Source organism: Cydia amplana, chromosome 22 (genome assembly GCF_948474715.1).
Source record: "Cydia amplana chromosome 22, ilCydAmpl1.1, whole genome shotgun sequence".
Taxonomy (NCBI): domain Eukaryota; kingdom Metazoa; phylum Arthropoda; class Insecta; order Lepidoptera; family Tortricidae; genus Cydia; species Cydia amplana.
The window spans coordinates 4,134,881-4,151,695 of record NC_086090.1 but is presented as its reverse complement, the minus strand read 5'-3'; the positions used below and the strand labels follow the sequence as shown (position 1 = coordinate 4,151,695).

General features: G+C 38.3%; 2 protein-coding genes across 10 annotated transcripts in view; one reads left to right on the top strand and one right to left on the bottom strand.

Moving 5' to 3' along the window:
- The window catches only part of LOC134658362 (ankyrin-2-like), an 82,738-nt gene extending 81,742 nt beyond the window's left edge, over positions 1–996 (bottom strand). For 5 of the 7 annotated variants that reach the window (XM_063513993.1, XM_063513991.1, XM_063513992.1 and 2 more), the window contains exon 1: positions 206–982. In XM_063513993.1, the coding sequence (XP_063370063.1) occupies positions 206–235 (30 nt within the window). In that variant the 5' untranslated portion in view covers positions 236–982. Of the gene's footprint in view, positions 1–205 lie in introns of all 7 variants that reach the window. The other 2 variants (XM_063513998.1, XM_063513999.1) reach the window with 2 other exon arrangements.
- A 6,751-nt stretch (positions 997–7,747) lies between these two features.
- The window catches only part of LOC134658379 (uncharacterized), a 48,573-nt gene continuing 39,505 nt past the window's right edge, over positions 7,748–16,815 (top strand). Inside the window, exons 1-2 of one of the 3 annotated variants that reach the window (XM_063514053.1) lie at positions 7,748–8,214; positions 9,538–9,576. In XM_063514053.1, the coding sequence (XP_063370123.1) occupies positions 9,565–9,576 (12 nt within the window). In that variant the 5' untranslated portion in view covers positions 7,748–8,214; positions 9,538–9,564. The remainder of the gene's footprint in view (positions 8,215–9,537; positions 9,577–16,815) is intronic. The other 2 variants (XM_063514056.1, XM_063514054.1) reach the window with 2 other exon arrangements.

The following is a 16,815-nucleotide window of genomic DNA, read 5'->3' as shown; positions in this document are numbered from 1 at the left end:
TTTGAGGAACTCAATGATTTGAGCAACGGCAGCCTTAACAACAAAGTATGGTTTGCAAAAATCTAGAGCAGTGGTGGCATATCCAGCCTTTCACGATAATGCTAACAAAAGCTTAAGTTTCAGACCAAACCCCAGCAATTATATAACTTGACAAGTGAGCTTGTCCAAACGTGTCCTTGACACCAAATGCGGCAAACGTACGTACCTGGGTAGGCGTCGCAGTCTCCGTCGTCATGGCTTCGATGCTGGCTAGTCTAGTCTTCCTCTTCTTCTGACATCGGCAACAGCCTCTCAGCGACAGCTTAGAACCTACCTACCACCCCGACTAAACAGGCATAGCCTACGCTATCGATTTTCCAGTGTCCTTGCACGACGCTACGCGAAAGTTCTCACTACCATATTTAAAAAAGTCCAGTTCCAAATCCGAAATACGACGCCTAGTGGGCCGCCATTTTCCTTCCGCGAACGAAATCTAGTTTCATTCCCGCACTCCTTAAAACTAACTTATATAACTCGGTTATTAGAAAAAAACACTAAGCAACAGAGAAAGCCGTAAGCAGTATTGACATTAGCTGGATTAAGGTTATTTTTAACGTTATTTTTACACGCAAAGTCCGCTTTTCGAAGCGGGTTGTTGCTTTTGGTTGCGGGGGTGTACAAGAATTTAGCCGGCTTTCGACGACAAGTGAGTAGGGTGGGGTAGGGCGGTAGTGCGGCTGCGCGAGGGCTCTTTATTGTGTGCGTGATATGCGTGTATGCTGTTATCCCTACCAACTTAATTTGATCTCCCCAGCCTCGCTTTCCTTTGTATTTGTCGTAACAAATGGGGTGGTAGCTCTGATTGTCACGGGTCAAGTTTATCTGGTAGGTATGAATGTATTCACAAACACAATCGATAATGCAGAACTCTCAGATGGTAGGAAATGTCAGACGGGCTGTCGGTCCCACAAAGCGCTTGGAACAGTTGGAACAGATTCGCGACATTTCGTTATGGCTCATAATTTGATGAATATAATACAATTTAGTATCATTTTGCCATGCATTAATGTTCTTTATATTAATGTTAGAAATAAATAACAAACGAGTAAAAAAAAAAAAACAGAATTTATCATTATTTGTACAGATGACAATACCTACTGAATTTATACTGTCTTTACTTATTTATTCGTATGGCATTATGAGTCGTTCTACAATTTTATTTACAAATTAATGTCTAGGTTCTTCACCCATTGGACTGCGTTATCACTAAACGCTATTAAGTCCAGAGGGTCACCAGGGTACATTCGTTTTGGGCAGTCGTGAATTATATGGTGGATAGATTGTATAGGCGCTCCGCAATCGCATTCCGGTGAGTTTTTCCACCCACACCTAAACATGAAATCGCCAGATCGACCATGCCCTGTGCGAAGTCTATTAAGCTGGCACCATTCCCGTCTTGGGGCCGAGAAACCTTTGGGCCTTTCAGTGGGCTTATAGTCGCTGTAGACTGTAGGCAGGTTGGAATTCCATGATGCGGGGAGCCGCGGAGCGCCTGCGAGAGAGATGGAGGGAGGCCTTGGAGGATAGCCACTATGGAACCCGAACCATAGGGGCTATTCTCCCGATAATGGACGAGTGGGTGGATCGGGGCAAGGGGGCCCTGACATATAGGGTGACGCAGGTGGTGTCCGGACACGGCTGTTTTGGACACTACCTGCACAAAATACAGAGGGAGCCGGGGCCTCAGTGCCACGAATGTGGCGCGGCGGATGACACGGCTCAGCACACTCTGGAGGAGTGTAATCGCTGGGCCGTGGAAAGAGCTTCCCTCAGGGCAGCGACGGGGGTGGCGGACCTCTCGCTACACAGCATAATAGCGGCGATGCTGGGTAGCGAGAGGAAATGGGAAGCGGTGGCCTCCTTCTGCGAAGAGGTTATGTCGCAGAAGGAGGAGGCGGAAAGGGAGCGAGAAGCGGCTGCTGACGCGCTTCCTCTTCGACGCAGGCGGCAGGGTCGAAGGCGAAGGGCATATGCTCGCCTCGAGCCCTAGTGGGGCCGGCGGGTACCGAACCTGCATTGCACGGCCCCACACACGTCGTAGGGGTGGGGATCAAGCGTTTCTGATCCCCCCCCCCCCTGCATTGTGAGGGTGCCCTGGCGATAAGCCGGGGCTGCCGGAGGGCGCCGTGGTGGTATGATATCGATCCCAGTGTGCCCTCACGAACGGCAAAGAGGATGAAACGCCGGAGTGGGTTTAGTGGGTAGGGCCAATTTCTCCCCCCCTCTCGCCAAGAGAGGGACAAGGAGCGGCGAGTCCCACACACCGTGCGTAAATGCATTCCCACTCCGTCAAAAAAAAAAAAAAAAAAAAAGGTTGGAATTCCATTCCTCCGTCCATTTATCTCCGATGTTGAAGTTGTCCCTCATTAGCTCCTGTGCCGTTCTGTAGGGCGGGTGGCGGGATTTTAGGCGTTGTCTGGGAGGATGAATGAATTCAGAATACGCTGGCAGTTCGGGGTTATTAGAAATTTTGGTGGCTTCGTTTAACTGTCTTTACTGAGGTACCTACATTGAGACATTATGCGAATTTCATAAGAATAAATAAACAATTATTTGTTAGAAATCGCCAAGAGCGTGTTTGAGTCATTGACCCGAACATAAACTACATATTTCTAATCCAAAAAAGCAAAAACCACATAAATATAATTTTAAGAACATTGCCATCCAGCGGGGCAATGCGGCCAGCCTTCTGGGCACCCTACCGAGCGACTACGACTTAGGCCAATTTTTTTATTAACCTATAAGTTTTTAATTTAAGCGTTATTATGTGTTACAAAAATATTATGTATGTTGATACTTCCGATACTTAATTAAATAATGTCGGTCTAATTCAGCTTGCAAGATTTGAACCGAACATACAATACGAAGATTAAATTAAAGCGCGTATAGTGGAGTACAGTCGCCATCAGATATATCGGAGCGGCCAAGGTACTCACAAATATCTGAACACGCCTCTATTGTCAAGGCGTTAGAGTGCGTGTTCAGGTTTTGTGAACACCTTGGCCGCTCCGATATATCATATTCGTGCATATTCTCGAGAAAATCACAGTACTACTTTACCCCATTTTACTCGAACCTCGGCCCAAAAACGTTAATTAAAGGGACGTCAAATTGTAAACTAATCAAATTATGACAATTGGCTTATATGTTGAGCGACAGAATTTGATTATCTAAATAATCGCTTGTTAGTTAGAGAAGGGTTGCCTGGGTTTAAGGATGACTCACGGTAGACCGGGCTGGGGCCGGGCCGGAGCTTCCGGCGCTTCGTTTTCTATTGAAAGCACCACTTGATCACCGATCAGCCGTCATAGAAAATGACATGTCGGATGCCTCGGCCCGGGCCGGGCCGGGTCTAGCGTGAGTCATCCTTTAGTTATACGAGAGAAACGAATCCTCTGTGTACTACTTACAATAATCATTATTATGTTCACCAAAATACAAAAAAATTACTTAAAAACTAAAGATCGATCGACAACACTAAATCTTATTTGTATAAGCGCGAACTTAGAAATAATAAGACAGTAATGCTTCGTAACCTATATGTTTGGCGACACAATAGGCCGCGTTTCGTATTTCACCTCCGCACAGTGGGCACATAATCGGAACAAGTAGACATAGGAATTACAGATCTAATTTTGACATTATACACTTTAACCAAAACAATTGGGATTTATTTGTATATACTGAGGGCTTTTACATAAATTATATGTATGTATATAGATGTTAGCTTTCTAAGCGATTACTACCAAAAAAATATATTGAAATCATTTTTAGAAATCTTTACATTGTTTTTAAAGAACTACCGAATGGGTACCACACTTTGATTCCATTTTTGTTTACTTTTAGCTACTAGTATACCTACATTTTTTAAACTTTTAAACTAAGTACCTGTTTTAAGGGAGTTCCCTCTGCCAACAAACTGTCACAGTTTGGCAGAAGAAAAAAATATTATGTAGGTATGTTAGGGTTTATTTCATCTGAATAAACGATTTATTTTTTATTTACCTAACAGCTAAACTGTGGAATGAACTGTGTCACCTGCGATATTCTCGGACCGATTATAAATTCAAACCTTAGGAGCGTACTCCCATTTTATAGGCCGGTATCGCACTTATAACCCCCCTGGTGTTGCAGGTGTCCATGGACGACGGTGATCGCTTACCGTCAGGCGATTCGTCTGCCCGTTTGCTTCCTATATCTTGAAAAAAGAAGTAGCTCACAAAATATGTAGGTATATACCTATGTTCGAAATTTCATTAAAATGTAGCTTATAGTTTTCGAGTAAATTGGCTGTCACATACCTACGGAACTATAAGGAAAAAAATACTAAGTGATAGCTAAATGAGTGGACTGTATGATGCAAACACGTAGATATTGTAAATTAATGTATTTAAAACACAACACAACTCACAAGATATACTAAGAGTAAGGCGGTGACAGGCAGACTGACATGGAAATACAAGAATTCAAAAACGTATACAAATTAAAAGTATAAAAGAGGTCGCCCGCCAGCCAGTCGCCAACACTAAGCAACTTACTTTTTATGGATATGCATGTCTGAATTAAATAAATGAATTGAATTGAACAAGAATTCCGTTTTTGCGATTTCGGTTAGAAATGAAATAAATACTCTTTTGTCTACGATAGCAGTTTCCAGCCCACAGTGCAAGTCGCCGCAACAATTTACCGCTGCCACTCGTAATGTGAAATAGGCGTCTTAATAAGCCAGAGTAGGTAAAGTCGAGTTCATAAATAGGGTCATTGCGCCAGTTTCCGTCCAGGCTCTAGTTTTCATACACTTGAAGGAGTAACGAATAATATATTTCATTTTAATTCGCAACTTGCGAAACATCTATACTCACAGATAGATAATATATATTGTTTAGACATTAAGGATTGCAGTATGTCCTTGCGGCTTGCAGGTTTATATTCAAATTTCGTCAAGTGGACGAAAACTGTATACATTTTATTGTCATCATTATTGTCATGTCGTCCGGGGTGTTTGATTCACATGGGGCTGTGAGGGAAAACCAGAAAATAGTTATTTTCTGGTTAACAATAAGATTACAGTCATTATGAAATAAGAATCCGATATTGGGAATTTAAAAAACTACTAATATGTAAAAGCAGATAGGTATTTTGTTTGAAAATGTCCTCTGACGAATTGTTATGACGAAAAAAATAGGAAATTTAATAGTAAATAAAAATTAATAGGTATCTCAAAATCAAATCTGTTTAATTAATCTAGTTTAGTTAAACTATCAATAAGTAATAAAAATACGCAACAACATATATTTAGTTTCAATTATTTTAAAATTATGCTGGAATAGAAATTAAGCTCAACCTGTCATAGAGATAGTCTTATAACTTGATACGTGTGTTTTATCAACTTGATCAGAACAAAATTGAAAATTAAAAATAACTTTTTTGATATTATAATATAAATACTTAGAAATAAAATAACTATCGTTTACAAACTCAAAATTATCATAAAACAACGTAATCGACTTGTTTCATTTTAACCCTTAAATTGGCAAGAGTAAAAATTTGTAAAAACAAGTAATATAGTATCATACCTTAATTTAATACCGTCTGGGGGTCTACAGAAAAATGTTTAAAAAAATCCAGTATTATTAGTTTTTCAGAAAATCTATGTACATCACTATGCACGTTGCCAACTTTATAACAAGGAAAGTAACATTCTTGTATGTACACGCTGGTTACCGCTGCCAAGAAGCCAGTAAAATATTATATAAAAATTAACGTAAATTATTATGAAAAAATATAATTTAGTGTGGATCTGTCAAAAGCAATATAGTTTTTTTGTTTCTCCGACGATGAAACAATGGAGCATATTGCATTTGATGCAATAAAATTTCGTCTTTCCCACCTTGCAGTATCTGCAGCATACATTTTTCGGTCCACTCTCAGGAAAATGCCCCAAGTTGTTAAACCAAAGACTGTCTGTAGGACTCTATTTCGCAACCTTTTGTATTTTTTTTGTTATGGCACAGTTTCTCAACTTTCATTTCATCGGTTACCAATCTTCGCCGCTTTTCAATGTCCTTTGAATAGCTCAAACCGGAAGTTCTAAAAGTAGGTAACCTAAAGCTGTATCTAATTGTTTTTTTTTTCAGGCTGGTACATTTCACGTGTTTATATGAATCTCTTGTTACCCTAGTAGTTAATGGCGATGAGTGTTCAACTGTTGGTAGATGGCATGGCTACGGATTGTACAGAGTTTAATGTGGGCAAGGCATCATAAATAACTGTAGATGGAGAATGTAGAAGTTCCTCTAATATGGTCGAAAGACAATCAACGTGCTTTCAGAATTAATCCGTGCTTGATTATATTATTTATCGGGGGTCCCTTTGTTTCAAATAAAGTTTTAAGTCATAGTGTATTGTTTGTCATATTTTCATTACTTAGTCATAAAACTTAAATCGGTAATTTTTCAGGACTTTCGTAAGGTTATCCTATAGATAGGTTATGTTAGGTTTGTTTTATAGCAATCCTGAAAAGTAACGCGTGTCTGAACCAAACAAATTATGACTAACGAAAATGCGGACAAACAATACATTATGACTTAATTTTTTTTGGGAAACAATAGAGACCCGCTATCATTAGAATAGAATTGTGTAAATGCGTGTAGGCTCCTCATCGGAATCAGTCAGATTCATCATCAGAACATACATTTTTTACGGGAATTAAAGCCAAAATCTTATGTGATCTACACAGTGTTAAGTACTACAGACAAAGAAAGGAAAGCATACTGCTTAAAATATTTTAAATAAACAAGGACACGCAAAATCGTTAGTTTCAAAACAAAAGTTAAGTACAGATAAGTTGGTAATGTACACTGTGGTTACCTATGTTTATTTACCGTGTAGTTGGCAACGTACACGGTGGTTACCGTGGTTGAATGTAAGTACATCTTTACAAACTTGTCAACGGTAACTGTGGTGTACATTCCTATTTACCAGTGATTATCTTTATTATTATGCCTTATGCACACAAAATGATCAATTATTCATATACTTTACTATTTTCTTATAAAACACAAAACATAATAATCATAACTTGCATACAGAAAAGTTGTTAAAATTTAATCAAACTTATGTGAGGTACTGGCGAGCGTCGCCGCTTTGATCAGATTCTTTGATAGTGACGTTAATTTCAATTTTTTGTCATATCACATATTTTAGTACTATTCATAACATCATTATTAAGCAGTTTCTGATAATAAAAGCTTAGAAAATTCGATATATTTATGACAGGATTTTTTATTAACTAACGTACACGGTGATGCACAATGCCAATTTAAGGGTTAACCCAATTACCAAAAACATAAGCTGCCAAGATCAAAAACTAAATAACCCAGACACTCAACAGCGTTCAAAAGATTCACAGAAACCCAAACGTAAATACTTTACCAGTTGCTCAACGTCATAGACTAGGAATCCTCTAGACTGAGTTTAGAGCAATTATTTCATGAAACCGATGCTGCCAAAAATACGGGGGTGCGGGGGGACGAGGTGAGCGAATCCCGTGCCGTGATTGGTCCGTTCAAAGACACGGACCAATCACGGCACGGGATTGACTCGAAGATGGAGTAAAACTACCGTATAAGTGGCAGAGGGGGTAGCGTTACTATGTTCAGTCTAGAGGATGTCTTGTCTGTGCTCAACGTAAACTAACGTGCTACATGTTCCATTCACAAAAAGGTGACCGTTCCAAATTAAAAAATTAAAAAAACATCTGCACAGCGTTATCGGACGATCACTCGAGAATCGATTAATCGTAAACGCATAGCAATGCTATCGATTCATACGGCCCGCTGCATCGGTACCATCAACACTGTTAATTTTAGCCAGTCGAAATCGCGATGTCAAAGATAGCGTACGATATACCCGCTCCGAATGTTTACGTTATTACACTGAAAACGATGTTTTTCGTTCGCGAGTTATTTTTATGAGTGAAAATCTGGCCTCTTCTCACTGGAGAGCGCTCGTGCGGTCGCTTTTCGAAATCGGGACCTACATTTGAATAGTTTTCTTATAAAGGGAAAATATAGTGGTTTGTTAACATTATCTGAAACTAACTGCCGCTGAGTGCTTGTGGTTTTGTGCTGTGATTTTGTTTGGATTTCTACGTAGGAAACTTTAATAATTAAGGTAAGTTTTACTTTGGTAATGCCTTCATAAACTGTCAAAGATCGAATGAGTCTTGTTCAAATCGATTCAATTATCGAGTAGCAGTAAAGCGTAATCACATGGGCATTTCATAAAGCCCTAAAAACTTTTACGGTCCACTTGTGGGTAAAATGTTAAGTCAATAAAACATGTAACAACCATCCCTTACATTACTATTAAAACATTAATCACTGTAGTAGTTTCAGCTAGTGGTATTTGTCTCTCTAGAGAGCAACTAAATGAATCATAAATCATTTATTTTTGTAAATTCTTTACTCGCCCATAAAGAAATGCCCCCTTTGGCGTAAAAATATAATTTAATAACTAAGGGGGGCAAGTCGCAAATAAGGTTAAAAGACCTCTGTTCTAGTTTATTTCAAGTTTTTGGCGGGAATGGCTACGAAAACCTAAGCCTCACATGTGCTCTTGTCTCTTGTAACAGTTATATTTCTGGAAAAAGAATTCGTTAACAATATAAAAATAAAGTTACGACGGAAAAATACATAATAAACAGCTTATCTAAACACTTTAAATTGTTTAGAACAAAATCCCTGCGGAATCTCTTTTATTTGGAACATGCGTGAGGTTTTTGTTTATCTTTCGGGATCTTGTTACATCAATGTTTCTTTTTATAATGGCTACTGGTTAAGGACGACTGTTATGCTTTATTTTATATAATATAAAAGTTTAGTTTACGGCGAAAAACAACGAATAAAAAGTACATGGAAAGGGAGAAGACCTTTGAATGCATCGGCAATTAGACAAAGAATTTTCCGCACCTCGTCACAGTGACAATCAATATAAAAGTCGCTAGGGACCTCATACTATTGCCATTGTGACAAGGTACGAAATGGCACTGAAATTAAATTCCTTGGCCGTACCAACTATGTATAAAGATTCGAACGTTATGTCCACTCTATCTTGAATTTATAATCTGTGTTAATTATTAAAACAGAGAAACAATTATATAACGGAGACATCTGAAGTAAATTAAATTAACATACCTACTGTGTGATCATATTCTTAGCCTTTAAGAATCGGTGCAGTTTTAAAACAATTTACCCAAAGTCAGTCCATACAAATCTTAAACTAATACGTGGTTTAAGTTTAAACTAAAGAGAATTATTTAGGACTATGTGATCAATTTATAGATAGGTATTTAGTATTTTTAGTTTGCAGAAAACAGTAAATTTATACAGGATCAACTATAAATGCGACCCAGTTTTTAGAGTTAGTTCTAAAAAGATTTTCAACATATGAATTATTCTAACAGTGATTTTATTGTACAGTACATGCGCACTTAAGGATTAATAGGAATATCTCCCAGCAGCAATGACGGAAGACGTAAGTGTTTTATAGTTAATTAGTATTTGCACCGTTGCACTTTAGACAAAGACTTGTTGTTGAATGCACGTCATCAGATTTATGGCGAATTTATAGACCGTTTTACGTACATAAGCAATGGAAACTAATTTAAGCTAGTAGAGTTTATTGTTATACTTCGTTTTTTTTTTAGCATTAGAAAGAAGGTAAACAATCTTGATCTATGTCATTTAATTGAAAAACATGTTTAAAAAATAAGTCACGGCAAATATGTAACAATTATTAATTTAATACGATCATTTATATTCTTCTGCTTTCATAAGTATAAGTTACTGATTTTTTTAAAGCGTTTTTCAATTAAAAGACATGTCAAGATCGCTTACCTTCTTTCTAATGCTAAAAACGAACTATAGTACTTTCTGATTTTAAGTTTTTTTTTTATTATTTATAGTCAATATTTTTGTTATTATACTGAAACCCTATGAGATTTATTTGGTTTTGCGTATATCTTTTTATATTTAAGTTATAGGAGGAACTAGCGACCCGCCCCGGCTTCGCACGGGTTAACAAATTATACATAAACCTTCCTCTTGAATCACTCTATCCATTAAAACCGCATCAGAATCCGTTGCGTAGTTTTAAAGATCTAAGCATACATAGGCACAGACAGACAGCAGGAAGCTACTTTGTTTTATACTATGTAGTGATAGTGATTAATTTGCAATATTTTTGATAGGGTTAAAACGATCTGCACACGCTTTTACTCACTTTAATGTAGTTGTTATTAGATCATTTTGGCCACCTCGTGCCATTAGTAGGTAACTTGTCCGGCCTACTAAATAAATAAATATTATAGGACATTCTTACACAGATTGGTTGATATTGTGGGACTTGTTGTATTGTATTGTGTGACTAAGGGCCAGTTGCACCAACCACATTTGACAGACTGATCAGCGTCAGCCGTCGCGCCCCGGCGCTTTACTATCAAACTTTCCATACATCAAAATTTAGCGAACTCTTTAACGATACAAACAGTTTGGTGCAACCGACCCTAAGTCCCACTGTAGGCTCAAGAAGACTAGTACATAATTATTTGATTAATCCTCATATTATTCATAGAGACGATATTTTACTGAATATGGCAACTCTATTCTTTGTGACTCGTTTTTGTTGCTAGTGCGTCACACTACCCTAATATGGATGAATAGCCAGAACCACCATATACAGCACAATATATCGATACACATCAAATTTATTCATGATGCAATGTCTACATTCAGCTCCATAAAACTTCAACAGAGACGGATGAATCAACTGTATTAATTATTGAAATCGATTGTTCCTGAATAACCGTTTGATATTCAACCTTATTGTATTCTAAAATAAAGTACAGTTTTGTAGTTAGTGTCTGACTGAAGTTTTGGCTTAGTTTAAATTCTAGTCCATAGACTAGATGCTGAGTAAACTACCCCGAGGGCCTACTACGATCTTCTTCTTCAACCTAGCGTTTTCCCGGCCTAGCGCCAGGCTAGGCAAACAGGGGAGGGGCCTACTACGATCAACGATAAAATAGACATTTCGTTATCTGCCTTTCCAGCGCTCTTCCATATTCGTATCATACATACCTCCTTCTCACCCCCGGTTCAAGGGCTACGGCCGGAGACTTTTGATATGTTCACCTCCTATATTTAGTCCAAAAGTTACGGAGTCAAAAATTGTGTTCGAAGCATTTCCCTCTACAACTTTTTTTAAGCATTCGTTGCCTGACCTAATAGGCTACTAGTCGCCTGTTTTTCATTTAATTTTATTGAAATTTCTTTCGTAGGGCAAACTCCAAGCAGTGACATTGAACTGATCATATGACCAGTGTTTTGACGTGAGCTCTCCAAGCCTAAACGTCACTGACATCACTGGAACATTCGGGATACATCATCAGCTGACGTCACGGCAATATTACAATTACCGATGATTTATCGCAAACACCTCTGGCAGATGCAATCGGTCGGACTAACAGGAATATTATTATGATTTTGATGCGGCCACATAAACCTAATGTACCTGCAGATGGTACGGACAAACAATTTAATTTCCGTACCATTTCGTACCTTGTCACAGTGACAATCAATATGAAAGTTCTAGGGACCTCATACTATTGTCACTGTGACAAGGTACGAAATGGCACTGAAATTAAATTCCTTGACCAGCAAAACTGTTAAGAGAGGGCTAACGAAAAATTTTAGTATCTTATTGAATTTTTACACATTTTAATCTAGGGCGGATGCCTTAAAAAGTACACGGAAACTAACTACATATATTTGCAAGGGGAGACCAACTAAAATCTTCAAATATAAAGTTGCCTTAAAAGAGAAAAGAATCAAGAAAACGTGTCTAATTTTCATTTATTTTTAGGTGTACATACCTATATCGTTACCCTGCATACCATAGCAGTAAAATTTTGGTATAAAATACATAGCTAGTCATACAGTCGAGGGATCTGACGAGTAAAATTAAAAAAAGAAGAATATTTTCAGAGTAATTGTGATGAAAGGTAAACACCCGCACGATGGCCATTTTTTCCGTCGCAAGTTTCACTCGGCGAGCCATAAAATTTATCTTTAGTCCCCATCTAATTTCTTAAATTTCCAACTACATATGAACACACATATCACGTCGATAGCTTATTAGTAATTAGGCAACGGTCGGCGCTCGTAGCTAATGAGAGTAGGGTTTGCAATTCGGATCCGAAATGTATGCAATTATCCGGATCTGGATCCGGATCCGCGGATCTTCCCATACATTTCGGATCCGTCGTGCAAACCCTAAATGAGAGTAAAGGATGACTCACGTTAGACCGGCCCGACCGGGCCGTGTCCGGGCCGGAGCTTCCGGCACTTACTTTTCTATGACAGATGATCAGGAGGTTATTCGTCGACCGCCATTTTGGTAACATCGCCTCGTGATTCATTTCTTTATTTTTGCTTATTAATATTGTTTAAAGTGTAATATTGATAGCGTATTATGCAGTAAACTAATGTGGAAGTGTGCAGATAATGAAAAAATAATCATGAAACGCGTTTAATCACCATTTTGGCGTCAACGCGGGTTCTTGTAAAGTCTAGCTATCGCCTTACCAGAACTGAGAACCCAACTACCGAACAACGTCGTGCTCTAGAGCATTTATTTTGGTATTTCTACCTCTAACCGTCGCTGGCTAGAGCCCTAGAGGCCATAAATTTATACTTTTATACCGTACACTGGCTGAATTTTATTACAAATAACATTAATTCGATCCCACGTGGGATCCACTTTGACGTTGGCGAAATCATCGACAGTATCGATGGAGCCATATTACCCAAAGATTGAATTGACAGATGATCACGTGATGTTCCGGTCCGGACACGGCCCGGTCTAACGTGAGTCATCCTTAATGAGTTACATCGGTAATCTTGTAACAGAGTATCTGAGTTGAAGTAGTTATATGAGTCGTAATCGGTACAAGCAACTTCAAAGGAGAATGGTCAATTAAGATTCGTATTTAACTCTAATTTATCAACTAAAATTGGCTACATTCATTCCGTGCACAAAACTACGCTGCCACCAAAATGATACTCCACAATCCACATGAGCCCACGGGTATTGTGCCGCGACTAACGGCGCGATTCGGGAAATGAATTAGAGATTCAATAGGTATGAAATAGTAAAGATATGTGACGTTCCACGGCAAAAGGTACCTTATGGCGGCTGGCGCTTACGCTATTATTAACGCCGCTCCAATATTCAGCCGGGGCAATGGTACCTTTTGCCGTGGAACGTCACATATATTTACTATTTCATATCTAGTGAATCTCTAAATCATTTCCCGAATCGCGCCGTGTATCAAAACTGCGGGTCTAGCACGAGTTGCGTTCTCGGGCGCGAGTCCATATTTGAAGTCGCGCTATAAGTATGTATGAAGTCGCGCGTAAGAATGCTACTCATGTTAGCAGGTCAGGTCAGATTCACTAATGACAACTTAATTAAATAGGTAGCGGGAAATTGTGTATAGTGTACCTATAGTGGTGCAGGCGGGGTATATTTATGGAGAAGGAATAACTTTCAGTGATATATACAATGTCGATATGTAAGGGTAACATTCCATTTCTGACCGCAGCTGCACTACTGGTACTGAATGTGTTGCTGTTATTGTCAATTTCCATAGTAAAATTGACAGTAGTGCAGCTGTCGTTCGAAATGGACTGTCACCTCAGTCATTTGTCAGATGGACCGTTTTTCGAAGTCAAAAATGAATTAGTACTTACTTTCGTCTATATCCTAAATTCCGTCGCTGCAGCGTCACTGTGCAGTGTCAGAGTACCTAGATTTTTCCGCGAATGCGCTTTCCATTAGACGGGCAGTATACTTGTTTGCCACCAAAGTGGTATAAAAAATAGTATTCGTATTAATGAAAGATAAGTCGAACAGAAGATCGAACAACTGAAAGATACTTTTCCGTTTGATAGACGCTAATACCTGATTACCGATGATTTATACCAACAGCCCCAGCCAACTGTAAACCGGCTTACAGCAGATTATTATTATGGCCGTCTGTCTGCATCCTACGATTAGGATTGAGTAAAAGGAGCTGTCGGACGAAAGACGAGAAAGCGAGTAGCTATCAATTATTTTGTCAGGCAAGAAACGCAAATACGTGGATGTAGGTAGTTGTAGTTCCTTCACGGAAAAAAATAAGCGTTTAGCAAAGTAACAATTTGACTTCACTAAAATTTATTTAGTTGAATACAACCAAGACTTATTTAAAATGCAGAATAAAGCTTTGTAATTGACAAACAAGCAATTATTGCTAAACGTTCTTGGTTATTTTAACCAAGTACTAATTTGTTTTCAAACGCGTGTCATTTACTTTTAATAAATTTAATAGCATAATTTTACCAACTGGTTTGTATCATTTTACCAACTTACGTTAACCTAGTTGACTTCTTTGATTTTAACAACGAACTTTGCAGGCTCCCTCCGAGTCCGAGCCAAGTCACTCGGTTGTAGACAGCAAAAACTTATTTATTTTTAGCCATTTCATTTTCTCAGTGTTTGCGAATAGAAGAGCATAGGTACGAGTAGTGTTCGGCGGGCGCGCAGACAACACTCGCTCATCACTGCTTGTTTCTCGCATATTGCCGCGGATCAGACAGCTGCCTGAAAAAGAGACTGATGAATTAAATATCTAGAGCGTTATTAGAGCCTTAATTACACCTCGCGCTAGCTCAATTCATATTAGGGACTTCATTTTCATAATTAATACAAAGTAGAAAAGAATTAAATTTTCTAATCCTGCGGAAAAAAGGATAGAATAACAACTGTTTAAAAGACAAAAATGCCTTACCAATATTCCTTCCTTCCTTCTTAAATATTTCTTCACAAATTCCTTAACACACACAAATGCGTTTAATAACGAAAGTCCACCCAAGTTTTCTTCGAAAAGAAACAAGAGATCCATCCTAAATCCGACCATTGATGGGCCGAATCCAGGTCAGATGAATGTCAGGGGTGCTATTAATATAAGCTTGCAGAGCCGGGACTCAGGTTCAACTTAGCCAGTTAAATGGTTGACTCATGCTGGAACGGTCCGGGTCCGGTCCGAAACTTTCGACACTTTGTTTTAAGAACACTTTGTTTTATTAGGAAGATGATAACTTGTAAGGTTTGAGATTAAATACAATACTTATTTTATGGACCATAAAGTTCATTAGATAGAAGACCTAATCGAAAATATCACTCGATCGATAAGGATCATGACCTAATTAGAATAGAATAGAATAGAAATATTTTTATTCGTGAGCTTGAAACACAAAAAAGAAAATTATACAAGCAGAGAAACATAAAAAAGGAGAAAGTGCCACGAAGTGGTCATGGTCGAATTGTGACTCTTTTTGCCTTTTTTGCGGGAAAAAGCTGTTTTTGCCTTATACAGCACAAGCGAGGTTTGCACCCACGATTTTTGACTATGTATCACACACAAAAAGGTTAAGGCGATTAAGCATGTTTGTATCGCCTCTTAGATAAGAGGAATTTTATGAATATCGGATCGAATTTACGAATTACGAATTTTAAGTACTTATAACTAACTCTGGTGCTGTTCTGAGGCAACCTGTCTCAAATCTTGGATTCCAACTGTCCTACTATAAAGACTTCTTGCCTTGGCGCGAATTCTATAACTTCGGATATAAAAATCCGACCAAAATTACGTTTTATTTTCTTCAATTTCAATTATTACGGTAATAAATAACGCATTCTCTTTCTAATAAGCTGAATCTGGTAGTAGTATAATTTTTAACTTCCGAAATACAGAAAGTGCATGAAAAGTTGACTTTTTTTACATCCGACCGTATGAAACTTGCCTATGAGTTGAGCCTTATTTTTATCGAAACTCTAATAGAGATACGACTTTAAGATCGTGGGCGTGGGTCTGGATGAGTAATAATAGTTAACATTAATAGGTTTCAGACTGCAGTTGCAGGTGTGCAGTTACTATTAGTAATATATTGACTCATTCGGATATTAATGGGTCATATGTACGAGTACATGCATTTAGGCTAAGGATATACGTATTTACCTGTCTGTATAGCAGATTTTTCTTTTTCTGTCGTATTGTTTTGCGATAACATGCCTACATAATAGAACTAAATAACTTTTGGTAAAAAGATAGAGTTTCCTATTCTGTACAATATACATAAGCGCAATTTCACTGTACTTATATGAGAAATTGAAGTTTCGTAACGTAACTCAACGAAAAATTACATACTTTTTTAGTCCCAAATTGGAATATCGTGTTTATTCTCTATGTCTGCCAGTCAGACCTAACGAAGACATATGTGCGTATATTCCTACCTTGTAATTAATAGTATGATTGCGTATCACTTCTGGATCAGATTCGCTCAGGACGATGTCAAGTGGCGTACTCGAAGAGACCTATGCGCAGCAGCACCCTTCCCTCTTTTATTAAATAGAAAAACACGGGTAGTCTATCTCGCCGCGAGATACTGTCGCGCCAATCATGTGCTAGCCCGGCAGTGAACGATAAAAGATTGAAAAGATGATGTGACATGACATGTTTCTCGTTCAGTCACAAATTCGTCTGCTTATGAAAATATCTCCTTTGAAATTTGAAATGTAAATTATGAAAGTGTAATACAAAATTAAACACAACTTTGAAAACTCTGAACTAACTATTAGCATAGTCCAGCAAACAAAGTTTTCAGACGACCT